The sequence below is a fragment of the Durio zibethinus genome, chromosome 4, assembly GCF_047325235.1.
Source record: "Durio zibethinus cultivar Kanyao isolate XHJ-2024 chromosome 4, ASM4732523v1, whole genome shotgun sequence".
Lineage (NCBI taxonomy): Eukaryota > Viridiplantae > Streptophyta > Magnoliopsida > Malvales > Malvaceae > Durio > Durio zibethinus.
In genome coordinates, this window is record NC_143165.1 from 6943544 (window position 1) to 6968017 (window position 24474).

Sequence of the window (24474 nt, forward strand, 5' to 3'; positions counted from 1 at the left end):
TTTTTTATTTCAATTTTTGGAAAACAAAATCTGAAGCTAAGCCTAAGAGATCTTAGGGGATAGCAATTTGATGTAGTTAGTAACAATTGACCCACATATATGATTCAAAGAAATGGGAAATTTTGTCAATTAGGCGAAATCCCTGTCGGTTTTAAATACGTTTTACATTTCATAAGAAATGGAAGCTCAAATGCCTGCCCTAATGAAACCTCTGGGCTGAATTGTTTAGGGACTTTGACCCTCAATTTTAAAGGAGTTGTAATCAAACAAAACTATTTTTTTCATAAAAATTTTCGTGGCCCAATTGTGGGCTGTCAAGCAAGGTGAGGGTCTAGCCTCATCTATTTTTTAAACTCCACCACTAATTGTTAAAAAAAAAAAAAGTTAAAATAAATAAATTATTTCAGGAAAAAAAAGTTGCCATAAGCAGTGAAAAAAAATCTCAATGCTAAGAGAAGTTTGAAATGTTGTTTCTTCATTTCAGTTGATCCTAGGATAACCTGGAGGAGAAAGTTGCCAAAACTTTGAGGAATGATGGGGATGTGCTACTTTTGATGAGCCTTGCAAGCTAAGCGAACTTAAACCAGGTATCCTAGCAAAGGCCCAGGTAATTTGTTTTACCTTGAGAAACTCCTGACTTTTTGTTTCTAAAATTAACAATTCGTGTATTTATATAATATAAAATATTAAAATTTATGTATTTTTATTATTATTTTAAAGAAAATTATATGTTAGAATTTATGTTCATACAAAAAATATAAAATATATATTTTTATTTTATTAAATTTATATATAATTAATACTAAAATTTTAAATAGTGTCATATTAGTGTTTTATTTTTTTATTATTATTACTATTATTTTCATGGGATAACATTGTATCATTTTAGAGTGCCAGATCTATTTGTTTCTTTGCCTTCTAACTTTTTTTGCTTCCTGGATACTGACTGTTGATCCTCCAAAAGATCAAACAGCTGTGTCAATTGGTTAAGCGGTCATTTGATGTACCGTTCAAAGAGAGTGAACCCTTAACCATGCACGCACATTTCCTATTTTTTTTCCATTTATTCTTTTCTTGCATTGCACTAAAACTTGTTTTTCAACAACACCCCACCACAACCTCTGCCAAGTCCCATATTGTTCCTTCATCCTGGTGTGTTTGCTTTCATAGCCTGCACTTTTATTGTCTTTTTGTTTCCGTGTTTGCTTATTTATATCTTAGTATTTTCATGCTCTAAATAGTAACGGGAACTGCTAATTTATTTGCTTGAATCATTCGATTTCGAACTCTCTAGGAATGTCTTCATTGCCTTGTTTATCATAGGTAAGTTAGAAATTTGTAGTGATGATATCGATATTTTGTTTTTGTGATCAATCTGCTCAAAAGTTTAGTTCTTTGATTCTTCACATTCCCCCATCCTTTCAATGTGCACCTATCAGTTATATATATGAGGTATTCTCTAATCAGCCAGGAAGATTTTATGTGCCAGGTCTATTTCATCAGTTTCTAAACTATAGTTCTGCGTCTTGGTAAGCATCGATGGGTTCAGGAAACTGGTTTAGATCTATCATTTGTATAAAGAAATCCAAGTCAGACACCAAAAAACCAAAGGTAGAATAGTTAAACACTATTAAATGTTGATATGTTGCTATTGATAATTGTCAACATACTGTTAAAAGTTTTTCAAGTCTTTCAAGCCTATACTGTGATCTTTGTTTCTGTAATTCTTCTTCTCTAATTTGCTCTCAGACCCCATCGATACAGGTACACTCAGCTAATGAAAAATCAAATGGTGGTGGTGAAGGGAGTCATGAGGCTCCAGAAGAGGCTAGGAGTCCAGCAACAACTGGTGGTTCACTAAGCAGTCCTGGTCTTCCTGGAATGCCAGTTGAAGAGATGGCTGCCGCTCGAATTCAGAAGGCTTTTCGCGCATACAGGGTATACTAATCTATCGCGATGTTATTCATATCAACATCAAAAATGCAATTGACATGTATGATCATCTGTAGAGTCATTACTGCCCAGGCTTCTTTTTGCAACATTTGTTTTCCCAACAACCTTAGCATAATTTGAAGCTGATGCTTGAATTTGATGATCATATTTGGACCAAAACATCACATTTATATCTAATCCACATTGCCTGAAAGGTTACATCCTAAGAATTTTCAAGCTCATACATTCATACATAATAAACATTCGATTAATATGATTTTGTAGTATTGTTCTTAATAATCTCCATCTTCTCTGCGATTTAATGATTTTATTCTTTTTATTACATTTTTCCAGGCAAGAAAAGCAGTTCGCCGCTTAAGGGATGCTGGGAGATTCAATATATTGATCCAGGGACATACAGTTAAAAAGCAAACATCAAGCACACTAAGCTATTTACATTCCTGGTGCAATGTACAATCTCAAATCAGAGCCCGGAGAATATGTATGGTTACAGAAGGCAGGCTTAAGCAAAAGAAAATGGAAAATCAGATCAAACTTGAGGCTAAGCTTCATGAGCTGGAGGTAAAAATGATTGTTACCTACTTTATTAATTACTTCTAATTACCTAGTTAAGGAGTGTGTAGCACCCCAATCTCGGCGATATTGTGAGGATTTACAGCAGTATATATATATATATATATAGAGAGAGAGAGAGAGAGAGAGAGAGAGAGAGAGACTTAATTTTGTATTTGCGAGACTTTTTCTATGGCCAAAATCGTAAAACTTTTGGATAAAAGCAGATAATAACTGGTGGTTGAATGCTTGTAGCTGACCCAATCTATTTTTTGCCGAGCAAGAAAAGAAAATGAGAAGCTGATATCCGTGATTCAAGTAGTAGTTTGGCTGTTTTGTTTAACAGTATATTGGCTTACAGGTAGAATGGTGTGGTGGCTCTGAAACTATGGAGGAAATCCTTTCCAGAATTCAGCAAAGAGAAGAAGCTGCAGTTAAGCGTGAACGAGCAATGGCTTACGCCTTCTCCCATCAGGTTACTAGCTGTGAAATTCAAGTTTAATACTTTGATGTTATGATGGAATTAAAATCATTTGTGTTGGTTCGCAGTGGCGGGCAAATGCAAGCCAATATCTTGGCCAAGCATCGTATGGTCTGGGAAAAGAAAACTGGGGTTGGAGCTGGATGGAGCGATGGATAGCTGCAAGGCCTTGGGAGGTCAGGGTTCATTCTCAGCCAATCCACCCAAGAAAAACTCATGCCAGGCAGTCAAGTAAATCAGAGAAGGAGATGAAAGTTCCATCCTCACTGAAACCTGCTTTGCCAAATGGGAAAGTAGCTCCAAAAGTGAAAAAAGTTGCCCCAACCGATGGCTGAAATCAAGATATCCCCGGGGCTTGTCAATGATGAGTGATTCAATATGATTTCTTTTTGTATTTGTGTGGATTTGCAATGCAATGCATACAATAACAGGCAGGATTTGTTGCCTCAAGAAATTTGAGGATGAAACACAATTTTTTTTTAACTTTCATATTATTCCATTGTGCATTAATTTCATATAATTATTCATTGCTACATTGCATTATGCATCATAGGTAAAGCCCAACTACATTCCAACAAGAAGCTCTACATTTCAACCACCCCTCCACCTCAAAATTTTTATTGGTACAGTCTGAAAAATCCCAGCTTTAATTATCCACTGTACAAGTTTATATATTATTATATTATAAAATTAGTTGAGAAAAAGGCAGGGTACTTTGATTTCCTATGTTGTTGTTTGTGTTAATAACCATTCATCTAAAATAGTATGCAGTGTTTAATGTTTATATAACCTGTGGAGTTGTACTCCTCAACTACTATAAAGAAGTATCAACAGTTAGATTTTAAGACCGCATTCAATTTAAATTAGTTGACAATAAGTGAAGTGATTCTTACTTGAACAGATGTGAGAATTTATTACATGGTATGAATTTCACGTGTAAACACAATAAGTTTATCTTTTAACATGAATTTCGATTGTAAGTATAATGCAACATAAGGACAACATACGCATCATATGGTATGAACTTCACGTGTAAACATAACAGATCTATCATACCACATGGATTTTGCATTGTACACATAATGCACCTATCACAAAAAATTTAATGAACGTGAACAAAACTTAGTTTTGATATCATATTAAATTTTAAGATAGACATTCAATCTAAAATCAAATCAATTGATAGTATGCAGATCACATTGCTTATATACCTAAATTACCTTCAATTTAACATATGTGATCTAATATCGATTGATTTTAAGTTGAGTATATTTTAAGTTGATACCTAACTTAAAATTTAAAAGATATAAGATTTCTTTTATCTCTTTCAAAAAAAAAAAATCTTTTTATCTCCACTTTTAATACCACCTACCAAAATGCAAATATCAATAGAAGAGGAAGTATTTTTTTAATATATGGGTCCATCTTTTTTTATTCTACTAAGGAAAGTAAGAATATTTTTATTAGGCACCAGTGGGGGGACCATTTACTGATGGGCAATAACCAAAATTTTGGTGGTATCTAACCTTATTGTGTATTTCTACTATTCTTTCATAATTGAACTTCTTGTATTCATCCCATTCCTCTTTCATGGTTCCTCCTGCAGATGCACTCCACTTAGCCCCTACTTGGTCTATTTGCTAAATTTATCCAGCATGCTCATTGATTGCTCAAGTATATGAACTTAGGTTCCTTTGCAACCTGGTCTCAATGCTAATGTATGCTTCAGGACATGTTAATTTAGACCAATTCCATCTTTCATATTACAGCCTAGAGGAGCTGAAGTAACACAGGTCCAATAGGCTATATAATTCTGCTAATTTTGGCAATTGAGATGTCAAGGATGGTGATGAGTTGATTATTCTTCATTTAGTTTTAACTATTATGATAAATTGGGTTTTCAATTTCTAGCCTTGTTTAGAATTCTTTGTTGTTTTCAAGATCTTTGCATTCAAACTAGGCTAATTGCAAGCTGAGGCATCTAAAACAAAGCAACATGGAGCAAAATGGAACTAAAAGAACAAGGTTGTAAATTAAGTGGGAGAAATTATCTTCATTTTTTTTTTTTTACACAAATGAGATCATAACTTAGGAATAACGGAAAAAAATTTTCATATGCTAGAATTTGAATATCAAAGCTACTACTTTTTAAAGTGACTGCGTAAACCAACAGGACCAAGTTTTGGATTCAAATTATCAATTCTTTTCATACAGGGGAAGAGTGGATGTGGAATCAGCTACCACTCTATTCTATCCAACAAATCCTACTGTTCACAGAAAATGACTTCTCTTTCAATGCCCCCAAAATGCCAAGCATCGATAGGGATGTAAAAAGATTAGCTATTCTTTCAATTCTTTTTGCAGGTTTAGGGAAGTTGCTGTGGAACAATCTGTTCTATAAGAAAGCAATAAAGCAACAAAACAAAATCACAAGCAGAACTCTCTCTTTCATCTACATGAAATATTGACAATTTTTAAACAGATGAAAGATTCTGGCTTGCTTCTCTAATTCCATATCAGATCAAAGGGATATAGGATTGTGAAAGACTTTTCCATATTAGCTGATCTGTGGTACCTTATTCATAAGAATTTTCTACAGAATGCCAGCTTCTGCTAAATGAGTGTCCTAATTGAGGGAACAAACTAGGTTTGCACTGACAACAGCCGCATGACCTGTTAGTAAAATGCTAGACTCTTAGCTTTCGTGATCAGAATTCAAATCTTAACAATTTCAAAAAGAAAAAAAAAAAAAAAGGTTTGCAACTAAGGAAACAGTAGCAACCAACAAAAACATCACAAACAAAAAGTATAGTAACATGAAACACATCAGAAGTCCAACAAAAAGAGAAACCATAGTTGAGCCCCAAGAGCCCACTCAAATATAAGATTAAAGCTACAACACAATCAACTGATAAAAACTAAACAAACCGGGGATCGAATAACCTGAAATCCACCCAGATTTCTTCTTCCCACGGCATAGGCCATTGTTTCAAAGTGACCAAAATCTTCCCTCAAACTGGTCTTGAATCCATCATAACATCTCCTCATTGATTTCACAGTCAACAATCAACTAGTCCTGAAAGGCCACTTAAATAAGAAGAAAGGCTTGCAAGTACAACATAAGATAAAAATTGGGCTGTTCACTAAAATCTAAATAGAAATAAGAAAGAGGAACTACAAAACAAAACCTGATAGAGGGGAAAGACTTTGGCTTTTCTCGAATTTTTACTCGATCAATGGTGAGAATCAGAGGAAGCAGACGACAGCTTATTGGCAATGCTGTCGTGCTCCTCTTCTTCGCCCTGAATTCGTGCTGGAATGCGAAATCCAGAGAATACACCGGATGTGGTGAATCCAATGCCAGATAATGCAGCTTGATGATGGATATTTTGTGGGATTTGATGGTGATGTTGATGATGATGGTGTTCGTGTTCGTCGGCTGTGGAAATTGGCTGGTCTATCCAAGCACGAACCAAGGGCATGTTACTGGACTGAAGGGGTCCCCTCTGAGAAAACAACTGGCTGTTTTGGCCAAAAGCGGGAGGCAGAGGCTGTGGTGGTGGAGTGCCAAAGATAAATCCTCCTACACCACCGTTACCGCCACCAGCACCACTGACACTGCCACTGCCAGTATCAGCAGCACCACCACTACTATTCCAGGCAACCAATCTCTGAAACCTTCCAATCTCCGCCGGATGTTGGTGGTGGTGCTCCCATCCAGCAGAAGACCCATCAAAACCACATAATTGACTGGTTCCAGAGAATAAAACAGGTTCACTATGGTGTGCCTGAGCTGTAGCAGCTTGGTGGTGGTGGTGCAAAAGAATTGGCTCCGGAAATGACTGAAGCGAAAGCCGCAGATCTTGACTATGGCTGTTGGTCCTGGACAACAAATCTGGTGGGTAATTCTGAAATTGCATAGAAGAAGAAGGCGTCTCACTGGAAGCTCCCAACGGAAAAAAGGACTTAATTGTGTCTGCAATCTCATCAGAAACTAAAGAAGGCGGAAGAAAACTCGAATTATTATTCGGGTTGTCTCCCATTTCTTGTTGCTGAAGACTTTGAACTTCGTTTCCCATTAGTATAGCCGTTCTTCTGTGAGTACCAGACCCAGTAGCAAGGTTTTCCACCAGGTTTCCACTGTGGTGGATGTCAAACTGATAGGGTTTATCATTGTCAGTTGCTGTTGTTGTGTTTTGGTCTTCTTGGTTATTCGGTTTTGTGAAAGTTCCTGGGTTCCAAGGGGGTAGTTCAGCGAGCTCGTCAATGGCAGGTTTGGCTTTTTTAATAAGCCAATCCACAGCTTTGCTAGGACGGTCGTAACCAAGGCGGTCCTGGACGTCGTAGAACTGGATAGCAGTGTGAGCTGAGAGACGGACTCGTCGGTCTCGTGGACCTTTGGCAGTACAAACTTTGCTGTGACGGTCTTTTCTTCCAGTTGATCGAACAATGTGACCTCCTTGGACCTCAACGATCTCGCCTCCAGTGTGCCTTATCCCCAATCTTGACGATGTTGCAGCTTGGTGGTGGCTATCTCCCATTTTTCTCGCATGTTCGGTTGATTTTGAACCAAAAGTTGAAGAAGAAGAGGATGGGAAATAATAGCGTTTCCTGGGTGGTTGTGGATACTCTTGTGGCTGCTGTTGAAGGACTTGAGTGTCCAGACTTGCATACAAATGTTGGCCTTGTTGTTGTTGAGATTGGGTTTCTTGGAGATATTGCTGATGGTGAGAAATTAAGTTTTCCTGTAGGTTTCCTGGCAACTCTTCTTCTTCTGCCCCTTCTACTCCTAAATGACTTGAATTTAGAATTAGATTTTGATGCTGACGAGGATGATGATGTTGTTGCTGTTGTTGCTGATGATGATTCCTTCGAGGATCCAGACTCAGGTCCTTGTGCTTTTCCTGTTCCAGCTTTTAATGGAGGACACCTTTTTTGTTAGTGGGTTGTTGGTTCTTTACCCTCTGTTTGCTTCCCAATTTCCTCTTGCTGTCTGTGCTTCTGCCACCACAATGAAACCTGATACTGTTGCCTCTCCCAAAAGGCCCTGCCATTCAATGTTTCTAATTCCATCACCACAATAACACCTCCCCCCTTCCCAAATAAAACTGAAACCAAACCTGAAAAACACCCCCCCAGAAGGCTATAAACCAGCTTCTATTCCCAGCCTAACCCATCTCTTTCCTTTTTCCTTCTTTCTCTTTCTCTCTCTAAACTCAGCTTTTGGCAAGTGGGCCTCTTTATGTAGTATAATATTCAGTAACCAAACTATTCTAATGGGTTAACACTCAACTTGACCAGGAAAACCCAACTGCAATCAGAAACAAAATTTTTCTCAGCTAGGGCTTTCTTGGGAAAAAATACTAACTTGAAAGTTTTTCATTACTGCTACTACTTCTACTATTTTTAGAGTAAATATAGGGAAGAGGAACACTTTCTTGGCCTATAGGAAGCCTTGATGATGCCACTGGTAAGTGTGGCAGTGTTTGGTCAGAGAAGAGATTAAAGATCTCTGTGATCTCATCACTGCATCTGCTGCTGTTCTTCCCTCAGTCCTCATTCAATCAGCAATAAACTTGACTGGATTCCTTTTCCACTTTGTCACCTTTCTCAATAAAACCCTTATCTTATTTTTTTTACTAACTATAGATTTGATCTGATGAGATTAGAAATTTCAATCCGTCTTAGAAATTCTTAACCTGGTAAGTTAAGAACCGTTGGTTAGAGTTCAAGGGATTGTCCGGATGCTTTGTTTTGATTGGATCAGATGGATGGATAGATCCTTTATATGCCACCATCACAACTTTTGACATTGACCCCTTTTCACAGCTTTTTTCTGCTTTCTCTTTATTGCTTCGCTTAAAAGAAACAACATCATCTTTCCCACAAAATTCCCTTCTCCCAAACACCCTTTTTTGGGATTGTTGGATTACTCAACATAGCATCTAAATGGCCAGCCTTTTTACATTTTCTTGTTTTCACTGACCAAGGTGAACCAAAGGCAGCAATTGCCTTGCATTGTTTTGGAATGGAATAGTTTTCCTCATATATGCTTAAGCTAAATAACCTAGGTATCTTTTATCATTCTTCAATTTTCATGGATTCTCTCTTTTTATCAAGTAATTAATTTTGATTACTATTAAAAGTTTAAAAAATATATTTTCTTTTCACATCCTTTAGCTTATTTAATTTGAAAAATGCATGGAAAACAAATTCTTCTCTACTTTTTTCTTTTTAAAAAGAAATTTCTACCACATTTCTTTGAACAACCTTTTTTCCTACTAGTGCACATCTACCTTACAAGAGTCACAATCACATTCAAGATTCTCAGTATAGCATATTGGGAAGAAGACTCTTCTCCACACCTCATTTTCATGAGGTTTAAGACGTGAGACACACTTTCAATTGCCTTATTCAATGAGTCGTTGAAATGTGAAAATTTACTTCTTTTGCCTCCCCATTATTCTCGGAAGAGGAGAATTTTCTAATTAAATTATTCATTCACAAATTTGCTAGTTGATAAAGATGGTTTTTCCTTTTCTTGTCAATCAAACTTTTATCTTGGTAAAAATTAATATTTCATAAGCAAAATCTTATATACATCAAATAGATGAAAAAAAAAAAAAAAAAACTTTCGAATTATTTAAGAAAAAAAATTAGATTAAAATAAAATTTAAAGATAACTTTGATTTTATTAAAAAATGAAGGACATATTATTGATAATGATTGATACACGTAAGAGAAAAAATAAACATATAATTAAATAAAATCAATACAAAATTTTTAAAAAATTACATTATTTGAATCTAATATTTTATTTCATTTGGTAAGAATCAGAGAATCAATGAAGCATATCTCAAATAGTTACTTTATTTTAATATCTTTGATTTGTTAATTTGAGAATTTCAATTCTTTGTTGTTCAGGACACAACATTCTCTTTGTTTCCACAAAGCTTTTATTTTCATTGGTTGGGTGAACTAACGATTGTCTCTCAAGTATGATGGAATTATTTTCTTTTATAAGATCTGTTCCCTAGACAAAGACTGATGATAAAATCTAGACAGTGATTCCATTGACTGATGATTTTTTGTTCTTAACAAAAATATTAACTGTTACAACTTTGGATTATGTTGTATCGTTGGGGGGTGGGGGGGGGGGGGTTTAGAGTATTATTATTATTATTATTACTGTTATCTTTTGATAATCAAGATATTTTATTATAGATTTCTTGAAGCATATTTTTTTAATCCTTGTTTGATCAACTTTTAGACAATGGTATTTCTGTCGTGTGTATAGGAAGCCAAAAATTAAATTAAACAAATCTTAATTGGATTCCCCATTTAGCATAAAGTCTTTTTTTTTCTTGCGAATTATGAAATCATGTGTACGTTAGCATAAATTAAGAATTAATTCACCATCGGGTCAGTCCAATTTTTGAGATCTCACACCATTTGTCAGCATAGAGATGGGCAAGATTAGCTAACTTGCATAAAATAAAATAAAAAAAGAGGTTTAATTTAATTAATTAGACATGTGGACAAATGATTATAATGCAAAAAAAAAAAAGTAGGTGTTACCAAATAATTTCATTAAAAAAAGAATGAAAGGGGAAAAGGGTCTATTTTTATAGTCTCCCCCTTTGTTTTAATTGTGAAGCCATTTACCTCATAGAGTATTACAATTTGAATTTAGAATTTTTATTATTTCTAAATTCTCATTAACTTCCTAATGGAGAAATAAAAGTATAGTTTAAATAACAAATTTTACTTTTAAAAATTAGAAGTAAATCCATGATTAACATGACTAGTAAATTCATTTAAAAAATAGAAAGTTATAACTACTTTTTTCATTTTAAAATGTAAAATTTCATGAAGAATCTTTCACTATGAGTACTTCTTTGAAAGCTCAATTTAATGGATGAATTGTGAATCAAAAGTTGGTTTTCTAAGTGAAATATGATAATCCACAAAGTCTACAATGTAAAAAAAAAAAAATCATGTACTAGTGTGCATGCAAATGGGTGAAGTTGAAAATGCAAAATTTAAAATTAGGCTAAGATGTGGTCTTAGTTTTATTTATGGGGTTATAGTACTATAATTGGTTTATAAATTATTAATTAATTAGCATGGTGCTTTCTCATTATGATTGAGGTTTTAATTTATTGAAAATTATTGACAATTATGTCATGATTTGGTTGGTTCTTTTTGCATAAAGAATCTAAATAATTTAGTGTTAATTATTATTTCATAAAAAATTCCAAGTTCTTTGTACTTAAAATTTTGTTTATTTGAGATGGACTTAGAGGACTTCTAAAAAAAGAGAGAAAACCCCAAATCTCCTGCCTCATGCTTAATTATTGCAAACTAAAATTAAGAAAGTTGTTTCATGACAAGTGACAAGGAGACCATGACCAATTCTCTTCCATGATTGGCCTTTTATAATTTCTCTTACCCCTCTTTGCTTGGCCAGATGCTCAATTTGTATTATTGCCACACCAAATAGCATACAAATATTTTAATTAGTCTAATTATTTGTAACATTCTTAGTACTTATTACTTTTATTTGTTTTTATTTAATTTTAATTTTTCACTAGTATTAGTTGTACTATTTGTAAATGAAATAAGAATTTTGTTTTGTTTTAATTTTTATTAAAAAAATAATAACTTTTCTTTTTCTCTCTGATTATTACTTTATATAGTATAGTATTTTTGTTAATTTAAATTGCATATTCAATTAATTAAAAACCATAGGGGTGAGAATTCGAGCTTGTATTTTCGTTGATGACAAATTTGATGGGAGTGTGGCTTGTCATGTGGTATATTTGAAGAGAATATTTTCAACAAGGCAGCCATTTTGAAGCAATTGAAATCTCAAAGAAAATCAAACGTACTAAACAATAATAAAAAGAAGGAAAAAAAAAAGAAATATTTTATTTTATTTTGGAAAACAACAAAAGAAAGAAAGAAAACAAATTTCATTGATCTAGAAGGTTGTAAAGAGAAATAGATTAAAGTAGTACAATTTGATTGGGAGGTGTGCTCATTTTTCCTTTTATCCAAAAGATGGGAAATATGCATGATCTCTGGTAATATAAGAATGTAATGTTTTTAAAGTATCAAGACAAAATGTTTTTGGATTTGATAAAACAATGAAGAAATTAAACTAATTTTAATTTAATACTTGGATAACAGTTTAATAATTTAATTTCTTTTTTTTTTAATGTGAGAGAAAAGATTGATCACAAAAGAATTATGGTAATTTAATTTATCGTATTTGATAAATATTTAAAACTTTTATGTGATAATAATTTTAAATTATAAAAAATGATAAAATTATTACTTTAAAAAATAATATTAATTTTATTCAAAAAAATATAAATTTTTATCAATGAGATGAATTTGATATAATAACTATATTTGTTCACCATTTTTGTCTCAATTATTTGTATTAGTTTTTTACATTTTTAACAATTTTCAAGCTTATAACCATGGATCCTAATTTGTCAAAAGAAATTTCATGGGTCAACTTATATGAATCATAATGAATAACATTCAAGTCATATATAGTAAACCACTAGTAAATCTCTAAATCTACTATCACATATAAAGGTATAAAAGAAAAAAGATTTTATTTACAAATTTATTCATTAAAATATTTACTAAATCATGAAAATTTTTATTTCAAATAAAAAATTTCATCTAATTTATTTTTCAAAAAATTTGGATTAGAGAAGGAATTGAGTATCCTCTTAAAAATTTATATTTAAATTTTTTAATGTAAAAAAAATAAATCTAAAAATAATGTGAGGGATTCTAGCTCTAAAATTTGAATCGTGAATTTATTAAATGTCATTTATTATATTTATAAATAAATTTTAATTATTATATAAATTAATTAAATTAATTTATATTAAATTTTAAATTATGGTTATACATCGAATCTAATTTTAAACTCTTAAAAAAAATTAAAAAAGAATTTGCATTGAAATAGTGATAGTAAAAAGGAATAGAGGACAAACTCCATGTAATGACCAAATAAAATCCAGTGGTTTAGTTATCCTTTGCCCCATCTGACAAAGATGTCAGCAATTTTGTGCGACTCTGTTACGTGTAGTCTCTTTCAGTTATTCGCCGCCCATTCATCTTTTACAAAAGAGAGACACCCGACCGGACCAGACCAGACCAGACGAGCCCAGTTTGCCATTCGTGATCAAAATAACTGCCAAAGTCTTAGTAAAAGTTAGGCTAACCGTTAAGCCGTGTTAGCCATGGAACTCTTTTTTCAAAAGCAATTACTTAGATTCAATTGGTAAATTCGTTTATTTTTATTGGATTCAAATTGTATGCATGATCTTTTATCGAGGCTATCCTCAAATGCACGATTTTTATAATATAAAAATTTTATTTTAATTAATATTTATTGTTTTGAATGATAAAAAATTTGATTTTTTTTAAATAAGATTTCGATATTAAATTTTGTGAATTAAAAAAATAAACGTTTGAAAATTTTATTTTTTTATAAGATTTGATATAATTTGATTTTAAAATAGTCAATTATCCTCAAATGCATGATTTTTACAATATACAAATTTTATCTTAATTAATATTTATTGATTTGAGTGATAAAAAATTTGATTTTTTTTAAATAAAATTTCGATTTTAAGTTTTGTGAATAAAAAAATAAATATTTAAAAAATTTATCTTCTTATAAAATCTGATCTAATTTAATTTCAAAATAATTCAAATTTAAAATGATTACTGAACATTGAAAGATCTTAAACAAAAAAAAATTAAATTAATTTAAAGAAATGATAATGGATTTAATTGTCAGATTTTGAATTAAAATTTTGCAAGATTGAATAATTTGTTTATTATAGTTTTTATAATTAAATACTTTAAATATTTTAAAAGTGACATTTTACGACTATTAGTTTTGAATGCATAATTTTTAGTTTTTTTAGATTAGAATTAAAATTAAAATTTAAAACTTTCAATTTTAAAATTAAATTCAATTTTGCTTGCCCAACTTCTAATTGGTGTTTTTTTAATTTGTCTTTAAGTTTATTGCAAGTTAAGTTGGTCCGCTTTGTAAAAAGCAAAAAGGAGGTTCATCTAATTTTTGAACATCATATGATTATCTGTCTTGTTGAAGGGAGCACGTGGCACTGGTCTCCACGTGGTGGTTGATTATGTGGGTCATCATGAAATATGCGCAATTTTGGGTTTGAAGCCCTCAGGCATGTGAACAATTGCCCCACTCGAAATGATTGGTACAATTTTCTTTTCAATTTTTATAAAAAGGCCAAAAAATCTAATTTCTGTTGCAGAAATGCTTTTTAAGAGTAGAGTCAACTCTGTTGGATATTTTTTAAGTTTTTTTTTTTTTTGCATATTTTATTTAATAGAAATGATTATATGACAATTAAGTTATGTTAATTTCAAAAACAATTTGTTTAATTGTGGTAAAAAAACGTAATCTGATATAAATAAAATATAGATTGCATGAATTAAAATTTAAACTCTAAATTTATTATTTTTAAAAAATAATTACATTAATCAATTAACTAAGTTTCAAGCTTTTTTTTTTTAATAATTTCTTTTGGAAATCTCCAACTTTTTTTTTCCAAGACTTGGTCATTATAATTTAGGTAGAAATTAATTTGTAATAAAGTTTGAATAAGCATAATAACATGAATCATAATTAAATTAATATGCATGGTGATAGAATATATTTTTCAATTAAAAATTTTGAAAAATAAAGCATTTTTTCTTGCTCAAATGGTAATAAATGTGAAAAAAAAGGAGAAAACTTAACTTTTTGGTTGTAAATGGTAATATATTGATAGTGATGTTTCATATTTTGATTTTTGTAAGTTCTTTTTTCCCTTTGTTTTTTTCTTTAATTTTTGTAAAAAGAAAAAAAAGATGCAAAAGTAGAGAGAAAACAAGAAAAGAAGAGAATTTATCTTTGATAAAACAAAATGATTTACAATTTCATCCACATGACACAGGCCATGGATACTTCTATCTCGTGATCCAATACCAAAGATCGGTACAAATTAAAAAAAAAATCACAATTCTAAGATAACAAACAACTTCATAATGTATGATTTGTTGATAAAAGATTAAAATCTTAATTTTAATAATTAAAATTTAATTCATGATAATTTTAAATAAAAAAAACAGAAAATTTCCAGTTTTTTAACTTTTTTCTCTGATTTTTACTGGTGCAAATTACTGCAGTATATATTTGCTCGAACATATCTTTTGGAAGTTCCAGAATATGAGACAAAAAAAATGTTATTACATTAACTCCATCTTAAGCCTTTAAAATGAGGTGGACGTTCCGTGATTTTGAGGCTGAATTTGACGGTAAAATTCAGGACTTGGAAATTTTTATCAACGACAAAAAAGGAGAAGATGGTTTGTTTGTCTGTCTTGTAATAAAATAGACAAACTATCAATCTTGACAATACGTGTTGGAAGATGTAAGAATAGGTTAAGCCCCAACCTGTATCAGTTTAAACTTGTGCATTGAAGTATTGAACAGTTGGCTATCATAGCATCAAAAATCTGCCTGGTTTTACTTTCCAGGCACTCTCCTGTTCCATTCCATTTTTAATTTCAGCACTTTTCATTTGATGAAATTACTAATACAAGTAAAGATTACAAGTATTACATTTCATATAAAAATTAATAAATTAAATCTTACAAATAAACTGACCAACAAAACTAGTTTACAACTTGACAAATAAAATTGAACCAAAATTATATATGATCAGATTTGAACTTGAAACTTGAGGATATCAAACCCTTTTTTTGCCATTGAGACAAAGGTTTGGAACATTTAAATCAAATAGTTCGGTTGTCACTATATGTTATGCAATGCCCAGATTTCATATTTAGATATTATAAGCATTCACTATGATATATATATATATATATATATATATATTGAATCCATATTTATAAAGTATTTTTATGATATAAAATTATAAAATTTCTTAATAAAAATAAATAATATTTTATAAGTTAAATGTAAATCTCCACAATTATAATTTACGTTAGGCTATGAAATTAATGACAATTTCTGCATAATGTCAGCATTTAATTTTTATGTTAACTGCCTAGTCTTTTCGAATACGATTTTGAAAACTTGGTCGAGAATGACTGATTGCTAAGAGGCCTGATAAAGACATTGATAAAATTAATTAGTGCTATCAAAATGAATATACAGTACAAAAAAGAAGCACTATCAATTAAAACCCTAGTTTGTTTTCATCGAGCTACCTAATCTAATTAATTGTTGAACAGTTGCTTGGTCAAAAATAAAAATGGGGTCCCTTTCCAGGGCTGAGGTGTAGTGAATTGGTGCTTGGCAAACGTTCAAAATGTGACTTTACCGCTGTTTCTCTTTAAATCTTCGCATATATAGCAGCAGCTAGCTAGCCCTCAGCTGTGGTATTTTTGTTATTTTTTTTTCTCTTTTGAATGTATGTGTCCAGCTGTTTGAGGCAATTCGTGCGCAATCGACAACCAAATATATATTGACGCGTCTAGATGATGCCTTTATGTTGCAATCAATGCCGGTCTTCTTCGTTACAATTGCACAGTTGTCGTAACATGCCTATGGGAAACTTTATCTGATTGTTTGGTTGTTCCAGCTTCTGTCTAAAAATTCCCCATTTCACATGGCATTGAAGACAAAAAGTACGTACTTGAAGCCTATGCATTAATGAGAGAGCTTCATCAACGTCTTTCTATGGTGATTTCTTTGGAGTGAGGTGAAAGAATTTCATCTTGGTGATCAGGTAAACAGATGCGTGATTTGTGCTGGACTCTTGGTTTCTTATCAAAGCCTAAAAATCTCAAACACACACAAAAAAAAAAAAAAGTGCTTGAATTGCATCTAATCTAATTACTTGATGAGTTTGGATCAATATTCATAATTGAGTGAGTAAGATCAAAGGCGACCAACTTGTCACCTAGACTGACATTGTAGGGAGCTTTTCGACAAGCAAAAGCATTTACAAGATGTGAATCAAACTAGGTCCCAAAATTAATTGAAAGACAATCTACATTTTCTTCAGCAATGAGAAAGAGAAATCCGCAAAAAAGTGAGTCTTAAGAAGGATGTGTGTGGTAGTGAGGCTGATCAATGGAAATGCTGCAATCCAACTTTTTAAGTCATGGCAAGAGTTTCTTCAAAGAGGGTATGCAAGTAATACTCATATCAAGGTGCTTGGTCACTTTCATGTGCTGTGGGACAGTGACACAAAATACCCTTCACACCCTTCAATTTTTGTTACCCTAATTCTCCGGTGTTTTTACGCAACTATTGTTTCTGACCCACCCCTCCCCTCACAACCTGGAATCCACAAGTCACAGGGATACAATATTATGTGAAATCAAGTCAAAAATCCCGCATTACTTACTGTAAATGATATTTTATTAATATTTTGATAATATTTTAGATTGATGATATTATTTTAGTAATATTTCAGTAATATTCTAAATTGATTTGATATTAATTTAGAGAATATTAGATATTGATTTAGTTGATTATAAGAATTGACTTTGTCATTATTTCTATTGATTGTATTTTTTATTTTGTAACATTTTACCTCGTATAAATAAGCTTTAAGTCTCATTGTAATACACAAGTCATTATAATAAAGTCTTCGTCATTTTTTTGCTTTTTTCATGATATCAGAGCAATTTCATAGTTCATTCCAAAGGTAAATTACCTTGGAATAACTAGTATTTGCTTATTCTCATCTTTGGTTTATTCTCCTTTCTAAATTTCATTTTTTGCTTTCGCGTATCAATTTTTTGGGTTTTTTTTTCCATATTCAAGATTCATCTTTTATATCAATATTCATAACTTCTTAAATCTCCATTTTTTTAAGAACTTAATAGCAAGTATTCAACAAAAAAATGTACAACTAATTTTCATTATGCTTGATGGAAATAACTACAATAGGTGGGCTATGACTATGCATAGTTATCTAAAAGGAATAAAATTATGGCTTGTTGTTACTGGAGAACACAAAGCACCATAAAGAAAAGAAGAAGAATCTAATGATAAATTTACAGATCGACTAGAGGAATGGAAAAGTAAGAATTATCGAATTTTGACATGGTTCACCAACACCACAGTTGCTTCTATCAATGTATATTTTGGGCGATTTGAACTTGCTAAAGCTGCTTGATATTTTCTTGTCAAATGGTATAGCTTTACTATCCATTGCTCATTAATATCATATTTTGACTACTTTATCTCACTTTCATCAAGAACCAGATTAGTCGATTGATGATTTTCATTCTAAAATGCAACATTTATAGGAAATACTTGAAAATTTTGAGCCAAAATTCAAAAATGAAAGTGATGCTAGTAATTTTGTTACTTATCGAAATCAAATTCATTATATTCAATTTCTAATGTTATTTCAAGATAAATTTGAGAATATCAGGTCTTCACTTTTATGTCAGCATCCCTTATCAACTATGGATAACGTTTTTATGAAATTGATATATGGGGAAACTTGATTAAGTATGAGTTGGACTCATAATACTGATACTATTATTACTGCTGCTTCTTAAAAAAGTGCTAGTTCTACTTTTTATAAGTCTTATTCACTATGTTGGAGGACTAATCATCCCATTTAGAAATGTAAAGCTAAATATCCTTATAATGGTAGTCTAATTCATGTTCTTCGCACTAACAAGACTGCTGTGGTAATAACCATCGAACCAAATACTTTTAAGCCTTTTTTTAAGACCATTATAATCTCCACCACTGATCTTCAAACTTTGCTCAATCAAGTATTATTTTGATTTCATGTTCCTACCATGTCTTTTGCCATATCAAGTAATGTTTGGTTGTTTGATATTGCCTGTGAAAATCATATTGCCGCTAACCCTTCTTTGTTTAAGAGCAAGATATTTGTACCTAATAGTCCAATCATTAAAACAGCAAATGAATTTATCTTAAAAACTAGTCACATTGGTAATATTAAAACTTTAAAACTATATATATCCGACACTTACCTTGTTCCTAATCTTATCTTAAATTTACTTTCTGTTGGCCAACTTTGTGACTTTGGTCTTGATTTACATTTTTCATAATGATATGGTTGTATTGTGTAAGATCTTCAAACATGTCAAAAAGTTAGGATAGGGCATAAGGTTGGAACATTGTTTGAGCTTGAAACTTTGAAAATTCCATAATATTTACTTACTGTAACTACAAACAATTCTTTAGTTTCTTTAGATTTATGGCATTCTAGGCTAGGACATGTATCTATTTCTCAAATAAAGTCACTTACTTCCACTAGTGTCTTAGGTAATGTTTTTCATGATATTTTTGATTGTTTGTCTTGTTAACTTAAAAAGCAAAGTGCTTTATCTTTTAAAAAAATGATTTTATCTTATCTGTTCCTTTTGATTTAATCCATTCTGATATTTGGGGTCCGACTCACATACCAACCTTAGAAGGTTCACGTTACTTTGTTATATTTAATGATGATTTCTCTTATTATACTTGGATATATTTGTTCAAATAAAGAATTAAACTTTTACCCATTTTTTGTGAATTCAATAACATGAAACAAATTCAATTTTTAGAAAAATAAAATTTTTTAGGTCTGACAATGCTATTGAATATACAAAAATGAGTTTTGTAACTTGTTAAAGGATGATAGGACTTTTTCTCATAGGTCTTGCCCATATACTTTATAGTAAAATGGTCGAGTAGAAAGAAAACATCATTATATTCTTAATACAATTCATGCCCTTCACATTTTCTCTTTTCTTCCTGAACATTTTTGGGGTGAAACTGCTCTCATTGCTGTTTACATTATTAATCGTGTTTTCACACCAGTATTAAGCATATGATCTCCTTATAAGTGTCTATACAATAAGGTACCTGATTATCATTCTTTCAAAATTTTTGGATGTGCTTGTTTTGTTTTACTTCTTACTCATAAAATGATAAAACTTGAACCTAGAGCTAGATTATGTTGTTTTGTGGGTTATAACATAGAACGCAAAGGGTATAAGTGTTATGATCTAATGTTTAAATATCTTCACATTTCAAGACATGTAGTTTTTTAGAATATAAAAAGTTCACTAATGTCTCCTCATTACATTCACAATGTTATTCTCTATATATTTTTACAAATTTATCTTTTGATTTTTCTTTAAATGAAAAGACTATTATAGATACTTCTGACTCAAACAATGATCCATTTTTTTTTCACTTCTACTATGTTTGATTTGACTAAGGTTTCTATTGATATAGTTGTCCCTTCCCCATAGATATTACCTTTACTTCATTGTTTCACTTGGGTAAGGAAACCCAACATTCAACTTCATGATTTTCATTGTTATTATGCTTTAGCCATGTTACATAAACCTCACAATTTTCATGAAGCTATCTTTAATCCTATGTGGCAGCAAATAATGGCTAAGGAGTTTCAAACTCTTGAGAAAACTCATATTTGGGGTATTATTGAACGACCTTCTGATAAGTCAGTGGTTGATGGTAAGTAGGTCTATAAGATCAAGACTATATCTGATGGATCAATAGAACATTATAAAGTTCATCTTGTCACTTGAGGTTTTACACAAAAATATGGTATTGACTATGAAGAAACTTTTGTCTTAGTTGCACATTTCATATATGTTCATTTACCATTAGTTGTTACTGCAACTAAATAGTGGTCAACCTTTCAAATGAATATTAAAAATACATTCTTGAATGATAATCTTGTTGAAAAAATCAATATGAAGCCACTCTTGATCATCTGTACCTTCTAATATGATCTATCATATTTGACATGCTCTATATGGTTTTAAACAAACCCCTAGAGCTTGGTTGTTGAAGTTTAGTACCATTGTTACACAACTTGGTTTTACATCTAGTAATCATGATTTTGCCTTTTTTACTTGAACTATTGAAAATGGTACTACTCTTCTCTTACTTTATGTGGATGACATGATCATTATAGGTAATGACGTAAATGGTATTCAAGATTTGAAGACTTTTCTTCATTCTAAGTTTGAGGTGAAAGATCTTAGTCTTTTGAGTTATTTTTAGGTCTTGAAGTCATTAGTGATTCTACTAACTTACATTTGTCTCTAATAAAGTATGCTTCTAATCTTATTATTTGAGCAAGTTTAACTGATAGCAAAATTGCATTATCACCACTTGAACAGAATTTGAAACTTTCTCCTTCTGATGGTATACCATTTTTAGATCATTTTTTGTATCAAACTCTGGTGGGTAGTCTTGTATACTTGATAGTTACTTATCCAGACATTGCCTATGCTATTCATTTGGTTAGTTAATTTTGTCTACTCCTTGATATATTCATTTTGCTACGGTCCTTTGGATCTTACGATATGTCAAGGGTACTATGTTCTATGGTTTGCATTTTTTCTTTAGTTCATCTTTGGACTTGCATTGTTATTGTGATGCTGATTGGGCAAAAAATCCTACTGATCATTGTTCTACCATAGGCTATTGTTTCTTTCTTGGTTCTTTTCTTATTTCTTGGTGAAGTAAAAAACAAACTGTGGTGTTTCGCTCTAATACTAAAGTTGAATATCAGGCTTTTGTAGATGCCACATCAGAACTTTTATGGTTACAATGGCTACTTCAGGATATGGGTGTTTCTTATCACTCTAGTACTCCTATATTTTGTGATAATCAAAGTGCTATTCAAATAACTCATAAGGATGTTTTTCATGAGCGTATTAAACATATTGAAATTGACTATCACTTTATTTGTCATTATCTGCTTACTCAAACTATTTTAGTAATATTTTAGATTAATTTGATATTAATTTAAAAAATATTAGATATTGATTTAGTTGATTATAGGAATTGGTTTAGTCATTATTTCTATTAATTTTTTTTTTATTTTGTAACATTTTACCTTTATATAAATAGGCTTTAAACCTCCTTATAATATACAAGTTATTATAATAAAATTTTCATTATTTTCTCCTTTTTTCACTTTCTTCATTTGCTGGTTTAAAGATAGTATGTTATCATGGTTTGGGATAAACCAACAGCTTGCTCCTATTAGCAGTGACAGATTTCATCCTGTCCATGCCATGAGTGTTTCCCACCTCCTTTTCCCGCCGAAAGTGTCATATTTTGCTTTGAAAGACTGTAACAACTTAAGCAAAATCATAAATATGGAACAGGAAAAGTTTGGTTTAGCAAATTGCAACATTCTTTTACAATTAGCTTGCTTCGGAGCAAAAAAAGTGACAGCTAATTTTTGATATGAAACATTATGCCAAACAAGTTCTTACCAAAAAACATATTAAGTTAATTTTTGACATGGAACAATATACTCGAAGAGGAGATTAGATTCACACAAAATTTGAGAATATTTCATCGTATTATAAAAAAAAAAAAAAACGAAAACTAACTGCAGAAGAACATGCCAAACAAGTTCTTATATTATGTTAGTATAAGGTTAATAGTAAATTACTGCTATTAGATAGGCTAATAGACCAGGATTCTCTAGATCAAGCCAATGCTTGAATACGTACCAATGAGGTCAGGGCTTAGCTAACTTTCTCAATTGCTTTCAGTCCTTTTACTTTCATACTGAAATATCTTAAACAATTGAAATCATCAAGCAATGTTCCCTCTCCCTCTCTTTAATCAGTGCTTGTCCATGTCACCTAAGTTTGGGTTTTTTTTACGTGTCTAGAGAATTTGATTATGACAGCTAAGAAAACCTGTTTGACAAGCAGGAAAAAAATATAATTTCTTATAAGTTTTAGAAAGAAAAGGTCCTTGGTTTTTTGAACGTGTTATCGTGGTTTACATTTAGAAACCAAGCAGAACAATGAAATAATTTTGAAGGATGAAAATGACTTTACAATAATAAATGCTCATAGTAATTTAATCTGTAGGGAAATTAAAGAAGTTTCCTTGAAAACTTGGCTACCATAAATATCAGCTGCATGGAAAGCAGAAATTGTGCAAACTGCACACGCTTCTTCTAACAAAACAAATTCATTACTTTCTTATTAGTCCCAAATTCAACAATTACCTTGTTATTTACTCAAGACTAGATTGCTCTAATTCGCAATATACTGAAGATTAATTTTTTTTGTTCTAAATAGTATTAAGTTACTGGTATTATTTGAATACAGGATTACTTAAATCGAAATGAACACCTTATCAACCGAGCCAACCTATCAATGCATAAACTCAATAAATTATTTTTAATATAAAAGAGATTAAAGAAAAAAAATATAATAAAAAATTGCAGATACTGAAATTTTAATTTGGATTTAACTTAAGTCAACCGGTTCATTTTTTTTACCTTTCATGTTTAGCCAAGCCCAATTTGAGCGATTAAAATATGTTTGTCTCTTATATTACCCTCAGGCCAAGGCCCAACTTTCATGGATTTCTATTGTGTGGTTGGGAAAGTTCATTCATAAGACACTATGATCAGAACTCCATGACAAATTGACAACCAATTATATATATTAACTCTCTGTAGCAAATCATTGGAGTTATTCTTTGAAGACCCGCCCACATATATCTCAACAAATGGAGCTCATTCAGAAGAAATACCGACTACAGGCAGAGAAAGTCGGCAAAGTGTTTATAATGAACGAGGACAAAAGCTCTAGTCTGGCTGCTGATGCAAATGAGATTGACAATTTTGACTGCTATGGCATAAATGGTTCCCTACAGTGTGGACAGGTTACCTCTTCTGCCAGATTAGTCATCAGTGTGCTGTACATAGGACGTTGCCACACATCTTCCTCCATGGAGGCCTGCGTTGCATTGCTTTAGATCTAGCTGGTTTCTGTTTGATGTTTTAGCGTCGGAGTTCTGTAAAATAGTATCTGCAAATTAGAATCAGCAACTGCAGTTTGACTGCTCCTCTGATAATTTCCGAATTTGTAATCCTCTGAGATACAGTTTGATCATTGGCTTCAATTATTCAAGATATTGATTGTTGATCATAGGAACTTGGAAATATGGCCAAGCAAATTCTTTTATTTCCATTATCGTATGCATAGATATAAGAAAAAATGTTGTTGGATGAGAAGTGAATAAACATTGCAGCAAACAACGGCAAAGAAACTTAAACTTTTTCATTTTATTTTTTTTTAAATTCCTAATTTATCTATGAGCCTTTTACCCTCATACTTATTTAACTAAAAAAGATATTACACATATAAACTTTTTCTAATCCACAATTGTTAAGTGTCAACTCTAATATCATGCCAATAAATCCAAAAGTTTGTCGACAATTTTTCTCTTTATTAATTTATTGGTTAAAGTCTTTGACTCAAATAATAACCTATAATATATAATTTTTGACTTAAAATTTTTTTTTATTAACATATTAATTATAGATTTTGACTTAAATAATAACATATAGTATATAGCTTTTGGTTAAACTATTTTATCTTACTATTTAACTATAATCTTTGATTCA

At 31.3% G+C, this 24474-nt stretch overlaps 2 protein-coding genes across 5 annotated transcripts; one reads left to right on the top strand and one right to left on the bottom strand.

Moving 5' to 3' along the window:
- The first annotated feature begins 1073 nt into the window (after positions 1–1073).
- Positions 1074–3506, top strand: IQD10 (IQ-domain 10). 4 transcript variants are annotated; one of them, XM_022878632.2, is made up of 6 exons: positions 1074–1152; positions 1490–1611; positions 1750–1938; positions 2287–2514; positions 2867–2980; positions 3055–3506. In XM_022878632.2, the coding sequence occupies exons 2-6, from the start codon at positions 1540–1542 to the stop codon at positions 3319–3321; spliced, it is 870 nt and encodes a 289-aa protein (XP_022734367.1). In that variant the 5' UTR covers positions 1074–1152; positions 1490–1539; the 3' UTR covers positions 3322–3506. The 4 variants fall into 4 exon arrangements, with proteins under 4 accessions (XP_022734367.1, XP_089615449.1, XP_022734366.1 ...); XM_089759323.1 differs by having other exon boundaries at positions 1076–1152; positions 1765–1938; XM_022878631.2 differs by lacking the exon at positions 1074–1152 and adding an exon at positions 1159–1323.
- A 2255-nt stretch (positions 3507–5761) lies between these two features.
- On the bottom strand, positions 5762–8746 carry LOC111287609 (transcription factor TCP4-like). The gene is made up of 2 exons (XM_022878262.2): positions 6175–8746; positions 5762–6062 (listed from the first exon to the last, which is right to left on the bottom strand). The coding sequence occupies exon 1, from the start codon at positions 7525–7527 to the stop codon at positions 6220–6222; it is 1308 nt and encodes a 435-aa protein (XP_022733997.1). The 5' UTR covers positions 7528–8746; the 3' UTR covers positions 5762–6062; positions 6175–6219.
- Positions 8747–24474: the final 15728 nt, after the last annotated feature.